The sequence below is a fragment of the Mauremys reevesii genome, linkage group 5, assembly GCF_016161935.1.
Source record: "Mauremys reevesii isolate NIE-2019 linkage group 5, ASM1616193v1, whole genome shotgun sequence".
NCBI lineage: Eukaryota > Metazoa > Chordata > Testudines > Geoemydidae > Mauremys > Mauremys reevesii.
Window position 1 is genome coordinate 57980297 of NC_052627.1, and position 22843 is coordinate 58003139.

The following is a 22843-nucleotide window of genomic DNA, read 5'->3' on the forward strand; positions in this document are numbered from 1 at the left end:
GCTTGAGAAATAGCATAGGGTAGGCCACTGTAAAAACTGAAAATCTATCTTAACAATGTAATGGTATGTCTGGCCTAAGCGTCTCCATCTTTAAGAGATCACACTCCAAATTCAGACATGTTTCATTATAAGAACTAGCTTAGATTTGTCAGAGCAGATTTCCATTTATGTGAGATGTAAATGAATGGCATAGTGGTTTTTCCACCAAATGATTGTGTCATGTAAGTTTTTTGGATAAATTTATTAATTTTATAAGCAAATTGAGCTTTCAGTTTTTTTAAAATGGCTTTTTGTGCAATTAGCCAAAAATCAAGCATTTCAGAAGTATGATTTCATCTACAGCACACATGTGGGTAAGTGCAGTAGCTACTTCAAACATGTGGAACCAAACTGCCTTATCTCTTCCTTATCCTTTCACTGATAAACTGGCTCCTTCAAACTGACAGTTTTACAGACATTTGCAAGAACATAAAAGAAAATGCAAATAGATCATCTGTCTAACACCCTTCTGGTGAAAGCTTATTGTTTATTCAGGGTCCCCAAGGGTCTAAACAAATAATGTCTCCAGCAATAATGTTATTGAAGAAACTCCTTCTCCACCAGACTCCTTATATCCTTGTGTTGTATATACACAAAAAGCAATACATACATGCAGCATGCTGTACAGTATTTAGTGAGATACCGGACAGGGGTAGAAAATAGGAAGAAGCAAATTAAATGAATAGATCTGCTTAATTTTGCCCAACAGACGAAACATTTTAAATGATTATCTAGTAAACTAACAAGCTAGTTCAAAAAATAAACTTCCTATGAATACAAAGAAACTACTGTATAATGAAAGGTTTTACAAGCTAGAAGGATCTGTTACATAAACGTATCTTCTGTATCCTAAGCCAAAACAAATTTCATGAAAATGGTGCACTCTTATGTGAACTGCTTGTAAAAATGTTTTTTGACCCAATTAATATGTTTAAACACTTTCTATTGGGGATGTTTCTATGACAGTAACTGTCAGCGACAGATGAAGTAAAACAGACTGACAATATTAACTCTGTTATTAATCTTCAGCTACTGTTGCAATTATGTCTCCTCAGTTTAGCTGCCACACTCCAAGTAGCTCCTTGAGTGACTTTTACACTGTCAATGTAAAGTGAGCAAAACTGTTTCTGGTTCTATTTGTTTCCAATACTTAGACCTGGTCTATACTACGAGCTTACGGCAGTGTAACTATGTCGCTCAGGGGTGTGGAAAATCCAGCTCTCCTGTTGGCATAAATAACCTCTTCACAAAGCGCTACAGTGGCGCAGCTGCACCATTGCAGTACCATAAGTGTAGACAAGCCCTTAGTCAATACTTTCATCTTAAGACCTTAAGGTACTTTCACTTACAAGTGAAGTAGGTCAGCATTATTCCCGTTTTAAAGATAGGTAAACCGAGGCAAAATGTGATTACTTTCTCACACCTGAAAATGGAATCCTGAAGCCCAGACTACCGGTTTGTGCATTAGCCACAAGACCATCTCATTTGTCACTGCAATCTTTCCTCCCTTTCCCTCCTAGTCTCTTCACCAGTCTCCACACCTCAGTGCCTTCTCTGGTCCTGTCCCCTTCACACTGTGGTTGCTTCCTGGGGTGAAAAATGTTACTACTCAGGGTTGGAAGCTGTAGTGCTGAATGCCTCTGGCAGGGCTGTGGGTGGAAAAGTTTGAGGAGAATTGCATGTATGAGTGAATGACAGCAGGGGCAAATGTGTGACTGTCACTTCAGATAAATAGCATTTGCCAATGTAAATTCCTTTAACCTATACAGCATCCTCGCTTTTTAAAAATAATGCTTGAAAATAGAATATGGAAATGGATAGCACTAAAGAGAAGCTAAAAGTCTCAACACTGCATACCCTACCGTGAAAAACTGATAACAAGTACTGTAGGTGCAGTACCATAAAGACAGGATTATCCACAGAAAACAGGGCAGGAAATGCAAGTTTTAGTGCCGCCCCCTCCCCCCCCCCCCAAAAAAAAGTGTCAGTGAAATTTACATCAACACATAATAACTAAAAACATTTACAAGGAAGACTAAGTGCCCCCCAAACACAACACACAAACATCCCATCAGAATACACAAAAATAGCTTTGCTGCCTTTGACTAGTCTCACCTACCATGACAAAACAACTAGCTGTACCAGCGGTCCCCAACGCGGTGCCCGCGGGGGCATGGTGCCCACGGGGGCATCTAAATGCATCCGCGTCCTGGCCAGTGGTCTAGCATCTGCCGAAATGCCGCCAAAATTCAGCGGCGATGCCTCTTGATGATGATGCTTGCCGCCAACAAGCGGCGTCATCGAGAGGCGGATGCGGCAGCATTTCGGCGGATGCTCGACCGCCGCCACGGTCCTTCATCTGGTGCCCGCCAGACAAAAAGGTTGGGGACCACTGAGCTGTACCAACTAATGACCAGCTTCCTAGATCATATTCTTCAACTCCACCTAGATCAATTATCTTATAATTTTTTACCACTTCCCCACCACTCACCAGTACTGCTCCAGGCATTTCCTCCTTCCAGAAGTGTTTTCAATAAGTCCTTCTGGTTTCTTACCCTATTACTTTATAACAAGGGTGAGCAAACTATGGCCCACGAGCCGCATCCAGCCCACCAGCCGTTTGAATCCGGCCCTTGAGCTCCTGCTAGGGAGCAGGGTTTGGGGCTTGCCCCGCTCTGTTGCTCCAGCCAGGGAGCAGGGTCAGGGACCGGTCCGCTCACCTCCTGGAAGCAGCAGCATGTCCCCACTCCAGCTCCTACGCATAGGGGTAGGCAGGGGGCTCAGCTCCACATGCTGTCCCTGCCCCCAAGCACCACCCCCACCACTCCCATTGGCCAGGAACCATAGCCAATGGGAGCTGAAGGGGTGGCACCTACACACGGGGCAGCACGCAGCAGAACTGCCTGGCTGCCCCTATGCATAGGAGCTGGAAGGGGAACATGCTGCTGCTTCCGGGAGCTGCTTGAGGAAAGGGTCATCCAGAGCCTGCACACCTGAGCCACCCCTACATGCCCCAGCCCTGATCCCCTTGGTCTCAGCATAGAGCATCCTCCTGCACCCCAAACCTCTCATCTCCAGCCCCACCCCCAGAGCCTGCACCCCTAGTCAGAACCCTCACCCTCCACCCCCCGGTGCCCCAACCCCCTACCCCAGCCCTGCTCCCCCTCCCACCCTCTGAACCCCTCGGTCCCAGCCCAGAGTACCCTCCTGCACTCCAAACCCCTTATCCCCAGTCCCACTCCAGAGCCTGCACCCCTAGCTGGAGCCCTCACACACCCCACTACCACTGCCCCAGCCCAGAGCCCCCTCCTGCAGCGTGAACTCTCATTTCTGGCTCCACCCTGGAGCGCACACACCCCCAGCCAAAGCCCTCATCCCCTCCACACCCTGAACCCAATTTCATGAGCATTCATGGCCCGTCATACAATTTCTATACCCAGATGTGCCCCTCAGGCCAAAGTTTGCCCACCCGCTTTATAAGGAATGGGTGCCAGACTCAAATCCCTTGTAGCAGTCACGAGTTCAAAATTACTTCCCACGATTTTAAACTGTACAGCAAGGCCTAGTCCTGCGAAGATGTAAGCACCTGATGAACTTTACACGCTGCTGGTGGTCCCTCTGAAGTCAAAAGGAATTCCTCACAGTGTGAAGTAACATACATCTTTTTCAGGATCATGTCCTTGATCTCTATATCTCAGAAGAATTTCTTAGCCGCAGCCATACCACATCAAAGAAATCTGTTGACAGCCTCAGGTGTGTGCACCAGTACCAATAAATTGAGACTAAGAGTCCTGAGGAACAGTGATTAATGACCACTATGCAACCAAGTGACTAAATCCAAGATATTAAGATTGTGACTATCCTAGATGGACTGTGTCTGTTGCTCAATCTGTATTCTTAGAAAAGCCTAGTTAATCAGGCAAGAGCAATTATATGTTAGAGGTTATTTTTAAATAAAATGACATGAAGAAATTAAAATACTATATATAGCCTTAATGTAAAATGTGGTAACACTGCAATTTATAGTCACTAAATACACATCTAGTTTGAAAGTTGTTGGGTTTTTTTTAAAATGGATTTAATGTGCTGTTTTCTTAATAGCCAGGTAAACAGTCTGAAATTTATGCAAGGCCAAACCCTTTTTCTCAGCTACTAACTCTCTTCTATGCTAAATGAGGCCTAAAAAATTATGTAGAGATAAGCAAATTGATGTTTGTCTTCTGAGGTCATATCAATTTTTTTTCAGTCTTTTTTTTTTTTAATAATAGTAGATACAACTATTACTCATTTTTGGCCACTTTTTTTCCTCATATACCACAAGCTTAAAGCCCTCATACAAGAATATTTAAAACTGAAGTGTAAGCAATTTACATAATCAACACAAATTACTTAGACTTTAAATATTTTCTATCAGTGGGAACTAGTATTCCCATTTAATCTTTATTTTTATTAAAAATAATTTCCAATCAATAGTCATGTTTTAATCAGTTTTAGGCATGATTTCATGTAGCCCTTAAGTTTTTCCTTTTAATGAATTAGATTGCCAGTCCAAACAAGTCTGGATTTTTAATCCTACTTTGTTTCTTTTTATGCATATCGATTTAGATTAGAAGTCTCAGTTTTTGCCAACACTTCCAGACGTTCTGGAGGTTATACTGGTACAAGGTTACATCATTATTGTTCATTGTCTGGATTTCTTATACATTTTACAGTACAGCAGCATTTAATATATTCCAAAATCATTTCTACACACAAAAAAAGTATATACCATTTACAGAGCCTGCAAGTTAAATTCCATTGATGTGCTTCTAGTCAAAGTGATTTAAATCATTGCAGCAGTTTCTCAATAATCTAGGCCCTATCAAACTGAGGAAAATAGGGCGTGATTTACCATGTTGGCTAACAGATTTTAACTAATGTGCTTTTATTATATACAGATTGTAAAGCCTTCAAAAATTTGCTACTTGCTCCTGGTCAACTCTAGGCTCCCTCTTGAACTGTGACATGCTTTTAAAACACAGTTTATTTTCTTAGTCTAGACCTGCCTCCTAGACTAGCAGACTACTATCTCGTGCAAATTTGAGTGATGAGCTCAATTTTCCTTTCTGTATCAAGCAGTAAGAAAGTATTGGATCACAAAAGTGTTTCCTTTCATGTAGCATGGTTGCAATTAAATCTGCATGACTCCCACAAGTACTTTTGCAGATATCTGGAGAGAACAAAGATGACAATAAATGTGCCCTCTAGGGCACTTGGGAAGGGGACTGTACTTGTTTCTAAGTCTTCTGTTTCTGATACATCATTAGCAACAACTAGTACAAAGAAATGCCAGGTTAACAGACACGGATGGAATCTTCCTTGACATAGAGCTTCAATTCTATTCAAAGCTTTAGCATGAAATTTGGTGGTTTTGCTGGGCATAGATACTTGCGAGAACAGAGGGATAGCTCAGTCGTTTGAGCATTAGCCTGTTAAACCCAGGGTTGTGAGTTCAATCCTTGAGAGGGCCACTTATGGATCTAGGGGAAAATCAGTACTTGGTCCTGCTAGTGAAGGTTGGGGGCTGGACTTGATGACCTTTCAGGGTCCCTTCTAGCTCTATGAAAGAGAAAAAGATGGCAATAGCTCATAAATAATGACAAATTAAGTAGTGGGTAAATAACCAAATGAATTTATCAAGAGGCATTTCTTCTCTTTGGGCATGTCCTTATGTTTGTGGGGGGAGGGATAGCTCAGTGGTTTGAGCATGGGCCTGCTAAACCCAGGGTTGTGAGTTCAATCCTTGAGGGGGCCACCTAGGGATCTGGGGCAAAATCAGTACTTGGTCCTGCTAGTGAAGGCAGGGGGCTGGACTCGATGACCTTTCAAGGTCCCTTCCAGTTCTAGGAGATTGGTATATCTCCAATTATAAACAAAAAAAAACCAAAAAAAACCCACACACAGCCTTGGGACTACAAAAAGAGCAGGCCTTATGCATTATATCAGAGCATTAGACCTGTTGTACAGAAAGAAAAGGAGAGCCTCGGGACTCAAAGTACCACATGACTGACTGTGTGTTTAAGAACAACCTATACTAAGTCTGTCCTCAGTGAAGAGTACCACAGCAATTACTCAGATTTCATGACTGCAAACGTATCAGGATAAAACTTTGTTGCCTTTGTAGGGAACATATTCAGACCTACTTTCTGTTAGCATAAATATTCTACAGTGCAATATTCAAGTTTCAAGATCATACTTAAGTGGAGGAAGGCTTTTAAAAATAAAAAGTACCCTCAAGAAAAAACATTACCTATTAGTAGAAAAAGTGCAACATATCCCTATGCTAATTAACATTACTTCCTATTGTATTACTTCTGCTTATTAAAAATATTCTCATCTTTTTTGGAATTATGGGAAGTATTGTTAAAAGCAACCAAATTCTTATATTTGCTCTGCCCTATAATGAGACAAAAACGAACAGAATGAAAATAACGGCAGGAAACTTAGAACAAAAGAAATTACTATACATAGTAAGCTTATGCAAATCAACATCACTGGTGGTCAATAAAAATACTTCAGCAGGATTCTTTTGTTTAAAAGGAGCTTAGCTTTATAAGCATTTCCAGCTATGGCATGCAAGCTAAGAATCATATGAGTAGTCAAACCTTGTGCTTTAAGGTGTAAGCTGATCACTGGTGAGGGTCAGAAAGGAATTCTCATGGTCACAAACCCAAGCAACACCACTGCATGATTGGCCAGATTTAATGTACAGGTATTTTATCTTTTTCTGAAGTATCTGGTACTGGCCATAGTTAGAGATGGGAGCATGTGCTTGATAACCTAACACTGCAAGCTGTCGCATGTGTGCATCAGCAGACATATGCAGAACAGCTTGCAGGATCCAGGGCCTCAGAGTTTCCTTGGTCTGCTCTGGTATAAAAAGTTCTATATTACCTAATACACCCAGTTAGGGGGAAAAAGCAACTACAAAAAAAAAGCTTCTTTCTAATATAGATTCAAATAAGTTTTCCAACATAAAATAAAAATAAATAATTGTTAATATTCTGCAATGTTTTGATGGTTAAAATTTTGAAAGTGTCTCCCCCTTGATAGGGAATCTCATTACAGATGATTCCACTTTATATTTTTCTGTTTCTTTTCTATTAAGCTGTCTTCCATTCATCCTTACTCACCAGGAGATTCTCCTGTCAGATCTGGGGCCTGCGTTGAATCTAATGAAGAAACCACGCTGACAGCATTTGTGGGTACACTCATGGTAGCTGTAGAAGGGGAAATTGTTGATTTCTTTGGAGCTACAACAACACTCCTACATGGAGAAATAAATAAAGTTAGTAAATATATATTATATATATATATTTATTTATTTTAAAGAGTTTACATACAGTGGTCCATTTTTGAAAGGAAAGAAATACAATACATATAGAATTCTGTTTTCTGCAAACCATGTTAGCTAGCAAGTTCAATACTTCCTTCCACATTCTCTTTGGTCACCTCTTTTGCCAGCCTATCTAAAGATATGCACTGACACTTTATCCATTTTCTCCCTCTCCTCCTTCCAATTGTTTATAGCAAGGCTTTAACATTCATTTCAATCTCCCAGAAACATGGTCAGCTAAAACTGTATGGATATACAACTACTAGGGTGGGTTACTTTGGGATCTATCCCACTTCCAGTAAAAAATAGTTTTTGCCTTTGGTATTACTCATATTGAGTTCTGCTTTAAGAGCAACACCATGCTTTAATGGTCTAACATAGCTGAACACAGAAAGGTAGAAAGGGGCTAGGATGTCAATATACAGTACTCAGAATGAAAGATACTGAGATATGACAATATACACCTTGAAAACTGTCTAAATGTGATAGGGTCCTTCAATTCTGTTTTGCAATACTGGACGACTTCTCAATGGAGAAATCTACAGTATAAAAATAACTAAACCCATCCTGAAATGCTAATGTATAGTACATACATTAATGTCTTCATTACATTTCAAATTCATCTTATATGGAAATAAATCTATGGAGAGAGCTGAACTTAAAGATATACTTATTAAAACAAATCAGAAGATTCTTAGACCTGAAGACAGTGTCAACAGTCGTTACATAAGCTAAATTTCAGGCATTACATTCAACAACAAACATAAAAAGAGAAGAAAACATGTAAAATGTCAAGTTAGGCATGGAGATGTGTCTTGTATGTTACCAAGAAATCTATGTATGATACACCGCTTTCAATTAAATTGTAATACTTTATTCCAAATACCTAAAAGACCTTGTTAAGCATACGTTTAAGGCATTTTTAATTGCAAGTTAGCTCCATAGACATGCAAAAACCCAACTAATGAGGTAAAGAGTGCAGCTGATATATAATGCACTCCCACAGCAGCGCTTACTTTTAATTACCTGGTGTTAACTGTAAGTTGAAAGTCTTCAACATTCAATTTATTTAATCACATCTTCTGTTGACAGTACTATAACTACACACTGAAATTATTCCCTTAATAACTTTAAAGAATTCAGTTTCTAAATAAAGTTACTTAGAAACTTGAACCAAATTCAGGCATGAAACAAGAAGTTTTTGTTAAATACTTTAAAAATAATTTTGATTAGAAGGGGAAAATGGATCACAGTTGTCTTTCTCCTTCACACCAATGTATGTCATATAAACTAGTCTGTGTTACAGATTAAATCAACCTTCCTATTGCTAGGAGTAGGCAGCCACCATACTTGGGGATAGTGCGTGTCACATCATTATAAGGTTGACTGCTAATGTTAACTATACACTAAAAAACAGACGTAACAACCACCTGAGCCCCAAGCCAAGACAATGTGCTTGAGCCATGAATTTCTATCACATGTACATATCAGTTTCCACCAAACATGTACATTGTATTAGAAAAATAGTTTATATAAATATATACACTGTCTGCTAAATTACACATACATTGCCATTAATATACGAGGCCTTGCATTTCCTCATGCCTTACATTACAGAGCATAAAACAGACAATATCCCTTTAGACATGCAATACCAAGACGCTATTATTGCTCTTCTATAGGACAAGTTCAAAAAACAGGAAGGAGGTAAGAGAGCAATATATATTTACTGGGTTTTAGTAACATGGGCATACTATTAACATTAGGATGGGCCTCCAGCATCTGACCCACACTAATAAATTTGATGTGTATTTCCTTGCTGGATTTAAATTGTTTTATTGTCAAAATACTCAATAAAAATATTTAACTAGGGTCTAGAGATCTATATTTCATGAATGCAGATGTATTCACATAGTCTGTATCAGACCTTAATGTAAAACATGGAGACGTTTGTTTCCTTACCCCCAAAAGAGTTACAGTAGCATTTTATCATGCTCCTACCAACACACACACAATGCATTACAAGAAAACTGGAATGGATCCTAATATAAATGCAAGGAAATAGTTTGGTGATAAAATTCTGGAGCCACTAAAACTTTTGACAAGGTAGTTATTGTGTATGCATAATAGCTTGTTGAATAGCTCTCTCCTACATCAATGCAATTATTTTAATACTGGAAAGTACCAAAATTAACAAACACGTGCTACATTTTCTTTTTTCATTTATAGTGTCATATGTTTTTAGGATTTTTCTATATCAGTCAGTTCTTAGGAATCATCAAAACAAGAGGCCCTCCACCTTTTACTCCGGGGGGAATTCTGTGCCAAAAAATAAAAAATTCTGTGCACAATATTTTAAAATTCCACAAAATTCTGCAAATTTTATTTGTCAAAATAACACTATATAATCACAGCAGTTTCAATTATTTTGGTAACTTATTTCAAAATACCTATCAGCAAGTATGTCTGTAATAATACAGAGACACAAAAATTCCCACAGGAGTCGAGTTAAAGAAACCCCCTTGACAACCCAGTTCCTGTTTCTCTATCCCCTTTCCCCGCCTGAGCCCACCAAGGGGGCAAGATACCCACACCCCTTCCCCACCAGAGCCCAGCCATACTCCCCTAGCCCAGACACTCACACCTGCTACCCTTCAGAGGCCAGCTGCAGGCACCCATCTCCCCCCCAGCCCAGACATGCTCACACTCTACCACCCCCCCAGAGCCCAGCCACATCCCCCCCAGCCCAGACACTCATATCCCCTATCCCCCCTCCCACTGAGACCAGGTATACGGAGCCATAAACAGCCTGATACTGGGTCCCAGGTTTCTACTGAGTTTCCTGTGTGCCACCACTTTCTTCCTTCAGGGTGTGTGGGTAACTGTAGCTGCCAGGAACCCTCTAAGCTCCCTTCCCCTCCCCCCGGCCTTGTCTTCTATTTGCAAGCTGGACTCTGCCAGGTCCAGCAGCCCCTAGTAACCGCCAACATCTCCGCAGCCCTTTTCTGTGGGGAAAAGAAAATTCTGTGCACACAAGATTAATTTCTGCACAATTCTGCATTGCACAGTGGCAGAGAATCCCCCCCAGGAGTAGCCTTTAAGAGGGCTATGAAAACTACACTAATAGGCCCCTAGCAATTATGAAGCAACTGTGGCTTCTAAATCTGTAGGGTAGGGAAAGCCTGGATTCTCTGAAAGTATTACTCATAAATGGTTGATCAGAATCTTTTAATTTTAGATTCTAGGATTTCCTTCTCTAGCTTAAGAACATATGCACTAAGTTTTGAGATAGAAGAATTTTGGAAGACTTCATAAACCTTCTGTAATGGTCTATAAGAAATCTGCTCATTAGGGTTGCCAGGTGCCCAGTTTTCAACCATAAAGTCCAGTCGAAAAAGGGACCTGACTGGTTCGGTCAAATGTATTGACCAGACATCAAAAGTCTAGTTACTGCGGACAGGGAGGGAAGGGCTGCCTCCTACCTGCATCTCTTGGGCAGGCAGACAGGCTCTATGTCCGGCTACAACTCCAGAGCAGAGGAAGCCCAGCAGGTGGGGCAGGGAGGTGGAGAAGATCCAGCTACAAGGATGAGGGAGGGCAGTGACCAGTATGGGGAGGGTGGAAGAGGAGCAAATGGGGGGGCAGAGCTTCAGGGAAGAGGCAGGGTAGGGGCAGGGCAGTGCGGGTCAGTTGTCAGCAATTAGAAAGTTGGCAACCCTAGGGCTGAGATGAGTCACAGCACCAGAATTGGACACTATTCACTGCACAAAACTATGATCATGCCAAGTTAAGGTTGACCAACAGTAATAAATACCCTTCCATCAAATCCACCTATACTTAATCCTCTGAAAACCATGGGGGGAAATTTGAAGATTTCTCCAAAACCACACCCTACAACCTCAATTCTCCCAACCTAGAACTGGCAGTAAGCACTGGGACAAAACTAGGCATGACCAATCAGAAATACGAGCTGTCATTTTCTGTGTTGTGTCTAACACAATGTTACACCATAGTTGTTCTTCATACCCTGATACTAACACTGCTACTACTGTGCTAAGTGTAGCTGAACTTATCAAGGAATTAGTTATACCAAGTTTCTAGAGCTCGCACTGTCATTTGAGGAGAGGTGCAGCTACAGCTAAAGCAATCTGGGATCCCTTTTTTTTCCTGCGTTGTAATATGCAGCAGTTCAAAGCAGATGATCAAAATGGGCCCTCTGGCCTCTAAAATCATCCGTAGAGAGTATTAGGACAACTATAACAGTTGTTATTCATATTCACTAGATATATGAAGATAGTGGGATATGCACACATCATCCCTAATATTCTCTTACACATTCTCAGAGCTCAGCAGACAGCAAAGGAAACAATGAGTAACTGCACCACAAACGTGACTATAACACACTCACAAACAATTACCATTAGGTATATTCACAGGCTTTTTTTAATTACAATCTCATTATTCCTTATTAGAATGGAAACTTGCAACTGAAAACAGAAAAGAAAATTAAGCTTTAACTAAGCATGGGATAATGGCTCAGCACCATAAGTGATCTACTTGAATTCAAGTAGTAAGAAGCAGAGTCATTAAACATCCCAAAGTTGAGTATACAGAAGAGCCTATGTTGCAGTTCAGTAAGAGGATTTATATATACCCACCCTGGAGGATGTTAGAAAAACCGCCTCTCAGTTAGGGCTGGTCAAAAATTTTCCATAAAAGTTATTTCAATAAATTGTTTTTCACAAGAACTATCTGCTTTCCACAGAAATTTTTGAATTTTTGTCAAAATAAACCCCAAATATCTGAAACAGGAAAATGTTTCAGTTAAAGCAAAACAATTCAATTTAGAAACATGTTGGTGTCTCATGGAAGTTGTATTTTGAGTGTCCCCATTCTCCTCTATAAATCCGGTTCTCCAGCAAGATTACATCTACCATGATGCACCGCAATCAGGGACTTCCACAATGCACCACAGTAGCTCAGCAAGAGGGAAGACTGTAGTGCATCTTGAGAGGGGAAAACATTTTCCCTGACCTACTGTAATTTAAGTGTAAACCGTATCCAGCACATAAAGGAGTGAGTGGAGTTTACAATGCTAAACTGGCACCTAGAGAAAATATCAGCCAGTCATTACTCATAGACTTTAAGGTCAGAAGGGACCATTATGATCATCTAGTCTGACCTCCTGCACAATGCAGGCCACAGAATCTCACCCACCTACTACTGTATCAAACCTGTGTCTGAGCCACTGAAGTCTTCAAATCATGGTTTAAAGAATTCAAGGTGCAGAGAATCTTCCAGCAAGTGACCTGTGCTCCACGCTGCAGAGGAAGGCGAAAAAAACACAGGGCTTCCGCCAATCTGCTCTGGAGGAAAATTCCTTCCCTACCCCAAATATGGCGATCAGCTAAACCCTGAGCACGTGGGCAAAACTCACCAGCCAGACACCCAGGAAAGAATTCTCTGTAGTAACTCTGATCCCACCCCATCTAACATCCCATCACAAGCCATTGGGCATATTTACCGCTAGTAGTCAATGACGAATTAATTGCCAAAATTAGGCTATCCCATTATACCATCCCCTCCATAAACTTATCAAGCTTAGTCTTGAAGACAGATCTGTCTTCTGCCCCCGACTGAGATGATCTGGGATGGGCCCAAAAGTTTTATGTAGTAAATCTCTGAACTTGCTCTCTTCTCAGTTACCCGCAATTGCCATGGTCTCCAGAATCTGGAGTTTAGATGAGAACTCAAAAAGAATACACTGTAATCTCTAAGTGCCTTAACATCTTCCTTTTGCAACTAAAGTTTGTCATATTATCCATTTATTTTAATCTGGTATTTAATGTATTTTTTATGTAATCCATTTATACTCTGCATCTTTCCCTTATTTTTTATGCACAGTTTAAAGAAAGTAATCAAATAAGATTATAGCCACAGGATTTATTTTTTAGAGGTTCAACTCAAGGGCCTCTTGAAGGCATGTTACCAAGGCATGTTTATTATAAGTAGATTTGTTTGCTTTCTATTAGCTGGGATGCACAAGAGTACATTTGAATCATAGATCCAGTACCTTAAAGTCCTCTGTTTAAACTTTATGATACTGTGATAAATTCTAATACAGTTCCTTAGAAAGTGATACTGATATTTTCTCACCCTCAGTAGCTAAGTAGAAATGTAACAACTTTCAAAGAAAGAAATATATGTTACTTGTTTAACAGCTCCATAACTAAGCAAATGGTTCTGGTGTTGGTCTCAAAAAAAGGGTTATTTCACAGCTAAAATGCTCAGAGTTAAAGAAGTGCCAACTGACCGACCAATTCATGAGACACTAGAAAACCCATTATGTAGAAAGTATGGAATATGCATCATATTAATCTGATGTTAAACAAAATAATCTTAAATATCCAAATATTCAAAAACACCTTCTAGCCCACTAAAAAGTTGAGCACTTGCTTTGTCTTTAAGCAGGTTACCACACAAACAAGATGTTTTCCTTTCCTTTAGTAAATTAATTGATTGGCGAATTATGTTTTTAAAAGTGAGAAACTCTTGGATCTACAGAAATAATATATTTATAAGCCTCCATAGTTCCTATTTTACATTTTACCATGTTTATAAGGAAAGTTGGGTTATTTTCACATACCAAATTCATGTCCTAGGTTCAAAGATGACCATCATCTTGAGTACCTTGATCACATGCAAGATTACCCATCAATTCATTTTATTCCTTTAATATCTAAATCATTCAGCCACCTCATTTAATTCTATATTTCTTCATCACCTAACATTTGCAAATTATAATGCTAACCGTTTCAGATATGGGAAAGTTAATATAAATTAGAAAAATACCATAAACAAAATATTCTCTCACATTTTTTGAGCAAAGCTCTGCCTCAACACATCTGTAAATATTAAAAGGTCTTTGGTAGATTGTCTCATTAACACGACTACTTCAGGTGTTTTTCTTCTTTAATTTAAAACCAAATCTTTAATGTTTAAAGCAAGAATTTATAGCACAAGAATTGATAAACGTAGGTCAGATGCAGTGTAGACCAGCCACCATAAATACATCTTACCCAGAAGGTCAGTGTGTTATTAGTCCCAATTATGCTGAAGTGTAGGAAGGCTTCGTGTTGCAGACAATTATTCACTGCTGAATGAACACAGATCACCAAACTGAGTAGTGGCTTCTATCAGAGACAAAAGGCTTACAGAATAATAATCCAGCCAAATTCTTTAAACAGTCATCTATTCTCAATTTTTAGAATGCTTATTTTTGTTTCTTTTGATAAGATGCAAAATATCTATAAATATAAAAAAAATTCTAAGTACCTTTTCCTCTGCTTATTTATTAGTAAAATTATACGCTTACATTTAATTTAAAAAATGTATTGCAAGTTGCACAGGTTGCTTGGGCTTGACTCAAAGTAAAAAATATGAATCAAGCCTACCTGATGGCTTCTTAACAATTTAGAAATCAATACATTAATTTTAACTCCCACTGGCACGTGGAAATTTACTAGGATTTGATTTCTAGTGTCTCACTTTTCACATTGGCTAGGAATACCAATGAAGCAGCTTGTTTGTTCTCCTAAAGAAACAGAAGGTCCCGAGGTCCCAGACCCCAGGCTCTAGCCCGAGCATAAGTGTCTACACTGCAATTTTAGAGCCCCACAGCCTGAGCCTCACAAGCCTAAGTCAGCTGACATAGGCAGGTGTTTTACTGCAGTGTAGACATACCCACATTGTCACCTTACTGGCTCTGTTATCAGTAAAGTTACCTTTCCCTCCCTCTCTGCACACCCTGGGAGAAAGGTAAAAAATGAGAGCTCCTCACAGCCCCATCAGGGATCACATGGGCAAAACACTACAGTCTGCAGTCAGGAAGAAGTGGGAGGAAAAAGAGTAGGGGCTGAGAGAGAACCTGCCATGAGCCATCAATTTTTTTCTATGGCAGAATTTAAGTTGTCAGTTTGTAAATAATTACATCACATCGTCCAGCTCTATAAGAAATCCTGTAAGTTGCAATAAAAAAAACAAAGCCACGTCAATGTCATGCTGCTACTCAGGAAAGCTATGGTCAGAGGCAAATACTGGAGTTATTCCCAAGAAAAAATTATCCTGAATATTGGAGGCTGAAGGAGAGAAACAGTACAATCCCATCCTCCAGCCAGCCTGCACTCATCACCATAGATCTGAGCATTTTCACAGCATCCAGAAGACTCTGGTGGAGGGAGATAAGACAAAAGTTTCCTTCACATGAGCAGATGCTAAATGGAGTGGAGTTTCACGTATGTTTGACAGAGCTAGCTCGGGATGATACAAAAGATGGAGCCCCCACACAGGAGCCACTGCCAGCACACTGGTAGAAAACCTACCCACACTCTTAGGCCAGGAGTTGAGTGGCAAGAGGGATGAGCTCCTAACTAGGGAACTACTCCCGGCCTTTGTTGGTAGAGCTCTCCTATGATCATCTTTTGTCCATACTTCCAACTAGCAGATGTAGTCTTACAGCTAAACCTTTTCCAACCTTTTCAAATCTTACCAGGAAATATTTACATGTGTTTATTCTGTACATAAATTATGTTAAATCCATGAAACTCATTATCTAAAATACAGCCACTGAAAAAGGGCACATGACAGTGGGAAATGCACAAATAGACTGACCCGAACTAAGCAGCTTACATGTGCGACATTCCAAGAAGTAAACAAGCTTATAAAAATATCTGTTTTGCGAGTTAAAGCTTAGCCTCAGATTTCGTATCTGTTTCTCTTATACCCTCAATGTTTGCTTCCCCAAACTCCGTGATCACTGAATTTGTCCACAAAAAGTAGCAGGAGTCAGGAGAGAGTCACATAGTAAAAGTGGCAAGTAATAGGTTAATAGGTTATTAGACTAGCCGAGAGAGAATTCAGTTTTGGGTTTTTTGTTTTTTTTACTCTGAAAAGAAGTGTTGCTTTTATTTTTCCATCGGTGGTCTTTTCTTGAGACACTAGTAACATTTTCTTTTCTACAAAAAACACAGTCTCAGGACATATTGCAATTGGACTATGTTAATTCACTGTCTTTGTGGATCTAGTGAAAAAGTCAGCCCAGGCCTTGAACTTTATCAAGATAAACCCCTGGCACCCACTAATCACCATATTGGATCTTCACATAAGATAAGAGGAAGATTTTTGGCATGGGAATGAACACACACACCTTGTTGTTTGCAAAAGCCTTCAACCTGGCAGCCTTTCAGCAAGGTTTCACTCACATAGCTGTTACTGTATACTCTCCAGCTATGGCTGGGAAGTTGATAATCCTTAAGATATGAGGAGAGTTTTGATTTCTGACACAGCATTCCTGAGATAAATGCAGGATCAGAGAGATGCTTTGAAATTCCCAGAGATACTCCGCTGGTAAACTGCTACATGGGAACAACTTTTAACAAGGTGTCTCAAAAAAAAAGTTAACTTACCAAGCTTTGTGTTTGCCACCAGACAATACATTAAATGCAAACCAGACCCAGTAAGTTGCATAGAGCATCCTGAAATCTGCCCTTCCAAAGTTTCCCACTGTACTGTTAGTATTTTGGTGATCCCTCAGAGATAAAAGCTATTCCTTCTAACTCTGCTACAGCTTCCTGTAAAAAGGTCATAACCTATTCCACCCACCCCAATCAGAAAAATCCCAGTAGAGGTGGATATCATTTCAGAGCCAAAACCTACTTTTTAAAAGTTTTGCACTAAATAAAGTTATCCTCAAGTGTTCGCGAAACTGCCAATTTTCCTCTTTCCACATTTTTAATGTAAAAATTACATACTTTATCTAGTATTATTTACTATGTTAAAAATCAATTTTAACACTCTTGATTTATGAGCAAGTTACCTATTTGTCACATTACAAATGAACAGATTTACCCTAGATGTGAGATTGTGCACGTCACTACTAGATTGACATGGGTAAAGCTTTCACTTATATATTATGCACTTTTGTCTACCTGACATCACAAAAGTAAGGAAATGAAAAGTTACACAACCTAGCAGTACACAGATGCTGACACAAGGGCTTATGTGCCGCTGCTGATGGATAAAATATGCTATACCAGCAGCTACATTTCAACCCTCCACTGGCTCCTGACCTCTTCCTCACACCAGCACTCCCCTCAATTAAGCATAAAAAAGGAAAGCATAGGCAATAAATACCCCAGAAATGTGTTTGTGAAGCAGTCAGCATCACTACGCACAGAACACATCTGACACAAATCTACAAAAGCAAGGAAATGAAGAAGTTGTGGTAACTAATTGTACACACTGTGGCAGAGCTCTGACCTTGCTCCTGTGGGTCCTGCACTTCTAGGCGGTTTATGCTTAGCCTCAGTGGCTCACTGTGACCCTCCATGCAGCCCTTCTCTCTCTAGGCCCAGGGTTACAGTCTACTGAGCCATTTTCATCATAGGCTGCAAGGAGGTTGGTGAGAGAACTCCCACAGTCTCTGTTCAGCCTCCTGTCTTGACAGGGACCTGACTTCCCCTTCCAGGAGCTGTTCCTGTAGTGGTGGGTTGGGGGGAACCCGGGACCGCCCTCTACTCCGGGTTCCAGCCCAGGGACCCTAATGGTAGCAGTTGTTGGCAGCCAACCTTTCACTGCCAGACTTGCTACATTTCCCTGGGCCACTTCCCCACAGCTCTCCTGCTTTTCCCTTCTTCACCCTTACCTTAGGGCTCATTTAACGATGTTTTAGAGTGTCTTCAGTAACCAGCCGCACTTCCTCTCCTCTGACTCCCTGGCTCCCCTGCCTGACTGGAGTGAACCCTTTTTATAGTAACAGCAGGGCCTTAGAGTCAGGTGGTCACATTAACTGAATGGCCTCACCTGACTCTCTGCAGGTTAATTAGAGTCAGGTGTTCTCATTAGCCTGGAGCAGCCCCTGCTCTGGTCAGTCAGGGAGCAGAAAACTGTTAATCCAGTGGCCAGTATATCTGCCTTCTGCTATTCTGCTGTACCCAACCGGCCTGGGTCTATCACATAACCTTCTGCTCTTCCATTCAACAGCACACAACTTGCCATCACCACAACCTCTACACATCACAGACCGTACATCACAACCTTAACTCAGCCACCCTTTCTTTCTTCTGCACACACCCTATTACTCTCCCTCCGCCAACACTAACACTTGTAGGTTTTAGTGCAGTAGTGAGTTGTATTAGGTCAAAGTCATTTAATGAAGGGGTCTGGGCAAAATAATGGTTAAAGAAGGCTCATCTCCTTGAGGAAAGAGTGGCAGTTAAGGTTACAAAGTGTGGTAGTTGTGGAAATGTAAAGGTGTGCGCTTGTGGGTGGAGGAGTAGAGGGTATGTCTTGTTAGGTGCCTTATCTCTCCATTGTCTTGCTTTTTTGGGTTTGTCTCAGACTTGTGTGCATGTAACCACCCTAACTGCTTCACAGAAAAGTTTGTGTATTTTTTTTAAATACTTGATTGGATGTCAGAGTTGTACAAGATAGAGGGCACAGACCTGCAGGGGATAGAAGTACAGCGGCTGATGTAAAATATTTTATTTGTCAGCAGCTGTGCACAAACCCATCTCTGTTGGATAAAATCTAACAAGACCATAGCTCCTAACTGAGAAGGTTGTAGGCGTCTGTTGCATCCCCAATATATCAATCAATCAAGCTTACATGTGCCCAGCACCTTTCCAGATAACCAATCAGGTTTGTTGGCAACAGCTAAAAATGACCCTAAATCCAACATCTCTCACACACACACACCGCAGCACCAGCCCTCTACTAATTTTTGTGCCAATGGACCATTTTTTCAAGAGATATCAGTCAACATTGAAAAATAAGGCTGCCCAGTAAAAAAAAATCAGCTAGAGCCCAAGTTTAAACACCTCCTATTAAAATGCAGACAGAAAAAAAAATCCAGAAAATTCAAGAGCATAAAAACTAACACTGTGTGAAATGTCACACAAGTTAGCCACTTGCTTTTAGAAAAAAACAGGAACATATGCCCTGTTTTAAGAGCATCTTAAAGTGCAATTATGAGTACTGAGCAGCTACCATTTTCATTTAAAATACCCTCTAGAGGTCAAGGTTGTGAGTAAAACCTTCAAAATTTGAACCATGTACCCACTTCAGAGACTTCTGCTGAGTTTACACAGAGCCTCAAACAATAGGTGCTAATTCAAATGACAATGATTATTTTTATGTCTGCTTTGTTATCTGTGTCACTGCACAAAGCATGTAGGAAAGGAGAGGAAATATATAATGAAGACCTACAGCAAATGTTTTCCAAAGCAGATGTGAAGAGCCACAGAAGATGTAAATTGAGGTGTGTAAACCTTTAACACCACATGGCAGGGCACAGTTGGTTTTATTTTCCTGAAGAGAAGGAAAGTTTGAGAAACACTGCTTTAATTGGTTATTCCCTCGCTTTTATCAGTTTGTGAGAGTTTTTAACCAAGGTATTTTGGGTTGGTTATGTTTTGTTTTTATGGAAATAACTTGTTAGCTCTGCCCACTGAGCTGTATGATAATGTATTAGCATATAAGCAATTTGACATTAACTGAACTTACTGTCAAACAGATTTTTTTGTTCAGTTTTATTTCTTAGAGCTAATTATTAAATATTCAGATTATGGTATCATCCAAGAGCTCCAGTTACAATCAGGTGCTGATTCTGCTAGGCAACCTACAAAAATAAGGTCCAGACTTTGAAAAGTTTTCAAATTAAGAAAGACAGATTAAATTGTGTTAGCACTTTCTTCCAGTCATGAAACTAGTGGGCAGAAATACTTCACCCTGAGCACATGACTCCAGTGACCCAAGAATTGCATTTATTTGCTCATTGGCTGCTAGGAGGAGTTCCAAGTGGCAATTTTTACCCATAATGGATCTGGCTCATCCCTATCTCAGACACAATTTCTCTCCTATGCTGTACTGCCACAACTGAGATAAGTAAAGGTAGGCAGCCCCTGGAAACCAACAGAGCTTATTCCCCAAGAGCTCCCTTACATGTAATTCAGTCTCCCTTACCTGATACCAATTTTCCTTTGAGCATGCTGTAAAACCCATTTGCTAGATAGAAAAAATGAATATAGTCATGGCAAGATAATTTTCTTTGAACTTTGTTTCAGTTAAATGTTAAAAATGTGGGCTAAAACTGTCAAAGAAAACCCTCTCCTCAACACACTCTTATCCTATATTAGATATCTCCACTTTCTTGATGCAGGGTGTATTCAACTGATTTGGCCAATTTATAATTTGGATAAGTAGACCAGAATCTGCAAGAACTGTCATGTGCAGGGAAAAAGCCAAAGTTAAAGAAAGTGTGGTTATGCTGAACCACAAAGAATTTAGCAGAAGAAATTTTCCACCCAGACAACATAACAGAAAAATGTAATGAAAAACAAGAGGTTGGAGCATTAGAGTTTTACAATGTATCTCAAGATAACTATCAATTTGGTATTCTTTTCAGAGAAGGAAAGACTTCATCAAGACCCAGTAGATGTATCAATGGAACAGAACAGCACTTCAACTAGTGCCGCATGATGATCCTGGGGGTCATGAGGGGACATCTGGTGGGTTGCCTGGCAACAGCTGAGGGGAAAAAGGGAGCAAAATCCTGGACACATTAAGACTCACTGGAAACTAGGGCAGGAAAAGGAGCAACTTGCTCCCCTCTCCTGTTCTTATGTTACCCTTGCTATCACCTCCCCCAAATCTCAGCAATTTTGGCCCTCCTGTCATCTTGCTACTAAAATGCACAGCTTCCAGTTCTATAGCCTCTTGAAACAGCACATCACTAAGTTAATTGGCACATATGAGATCCAGCACCAATCAGTCCTCCGTTTCACACCAGCACTTCTCCCCTCCATTATATCCACAGCTCCTGACACCAAGCCAAGAATCACCATCCCTAATACCGTCTATTCCTCCAACAAAAGCCACTCTGGCAACCAAATACCATGCAGTGTTCTTGCTATGTCCTAAATCCCCTAATTCTTTGCAGCCATAGAGGACTGGTGTCTCACAGGATTTGTGTTTTTTTAAAACCATTTTACAAGTCACTGACCAAACAAGGCTGTGAACAGTAAAGCATGGAGAACAATAATCTTGAAGAGAAAAGCAAGGGACTGCTGTACTTTCACTTCAAGGGAGTGAAAGTGTGGATGAAAGGTAAGGGTGTTACTCTGAGAGGGGGATTTGCCCCACAGAATAAAAGATAAGCAGGCCAGCAATTATTAGATGAGTAAGCACTGTATTTCCACCATTAATGAACACATTTTCTTTTAGTATAGAACAGTGTCTCTCAATTTTTTTGATACCAGGGACCGGCTTGCTGTCTTCCTGAACTGTGTCAGAGATATCAGCTACCAGCACTGGTCTATGGACCCGTCGTTGAGAAACACTGGTATAGAGTATAGACCAGGGATGGGCAAACTATGGCCCGCGGGCCGGATCCAGCCCTTCAGGGCTTTGGATCCGGCCCGCGGGATTACCACTGGTGATGCTGCGGGCCCGGCGCTGCTCTCAGAAGCAGCCCCCGGGCCGGGAGGCAAAGGGCTCCATGTGCGCACGCAGAGCCCTCTGCCCCCCTCTCCCCCCCGGGGCCGCAGCACTTCCTGGAGTGGCGTGGGGACAGGGCAGGCATGCAGGGAGCCTGCCTTGGCCCTGGTGTGCGCCACTGCCACCCCGGAGCCACTTTAGGTAAGCGGCACTGGGCTGGAGCTCAAACCCCTCCTGCCCCCCGCCCCCCAACTTCCTGCCCTAAGCCCTCTGCCTGTACCTCGCACCCCTCCTGCACCCAACTCCCTGCCCTGAGCCCCTTTCTGCACTCCTGTGCATTCCAACCACCTGCCCTGAGCTCCCTGCTGCACCCTGCACCCCATGCACCCCAACTCCCTGCCCTGAGCCCCGTCCTGCACTCCGCACCCCTCCTGTACCCCAACCCCCTTCCCTGAGCCCCCTCTTACACTCTGCACCCCTTCTCTGCCCCAATCCCTTGTCCTGAGCCCCTTCCTCCACATCCCGCACTCCACCCCCCCCTGCCCTGGCCCTGCATACAATTTCCTTACCCAGATGTGGCCCTCGCCCCAAAAAGTTTGCCCACCCCTGGTATAGACTGAACTTTCCAGCATTGTTTTGTTGGTGGTCCATGCTCTTTCTGCAGACTCTACAGCAGTGAGCAGGCAGCAATCAGGCGAGAGTAAAAAGAGAAAGGGGAGAAGGAATAGGCCTAAGCCAATTTTTGGGCAACACTTTAACCCTTTACAACAGAAGCACGAAAACCCCCTTTAAAAATATTCAGTTTAAAATAACCTATCAGGACATTCTATTTAAAGTGTGAAAATTATATTTGCCAAGTCAAATTTTTGAAAACTTTTCAGTGTCTATAATGAAAATAATCAAATTTACCATCCTTGTTGGTTTATACAAATCATT

At 41.1% G+C, this 22843-nt stretch overlaps 1 protein-coding gene across 5 annotated transcripts in view; it reads right to left on the minus strand.

Moving 5' to 3' along the window:
• Nucleotides 1-22843, minus strand: part of LRBA (LPS responsive beige-like anchor protein) — a 565586-nt gene that overhangs the window by 418883 nt on the left and 123860 nt on the right. For all 5 annotated transcript variants that reach the window (XM_039542019.1, XM_039542017.1, XM_039542018.1 and 2 more), the window contains one exon: nt 7212-7345. In XM_039542019.1, the coding sequence (XP_039397953.1) occupies nt 7212-7345 (134 nt within the window). The remainder of the gene's footprint in view (nt 1-7211; nt 7346-22843) is intronic.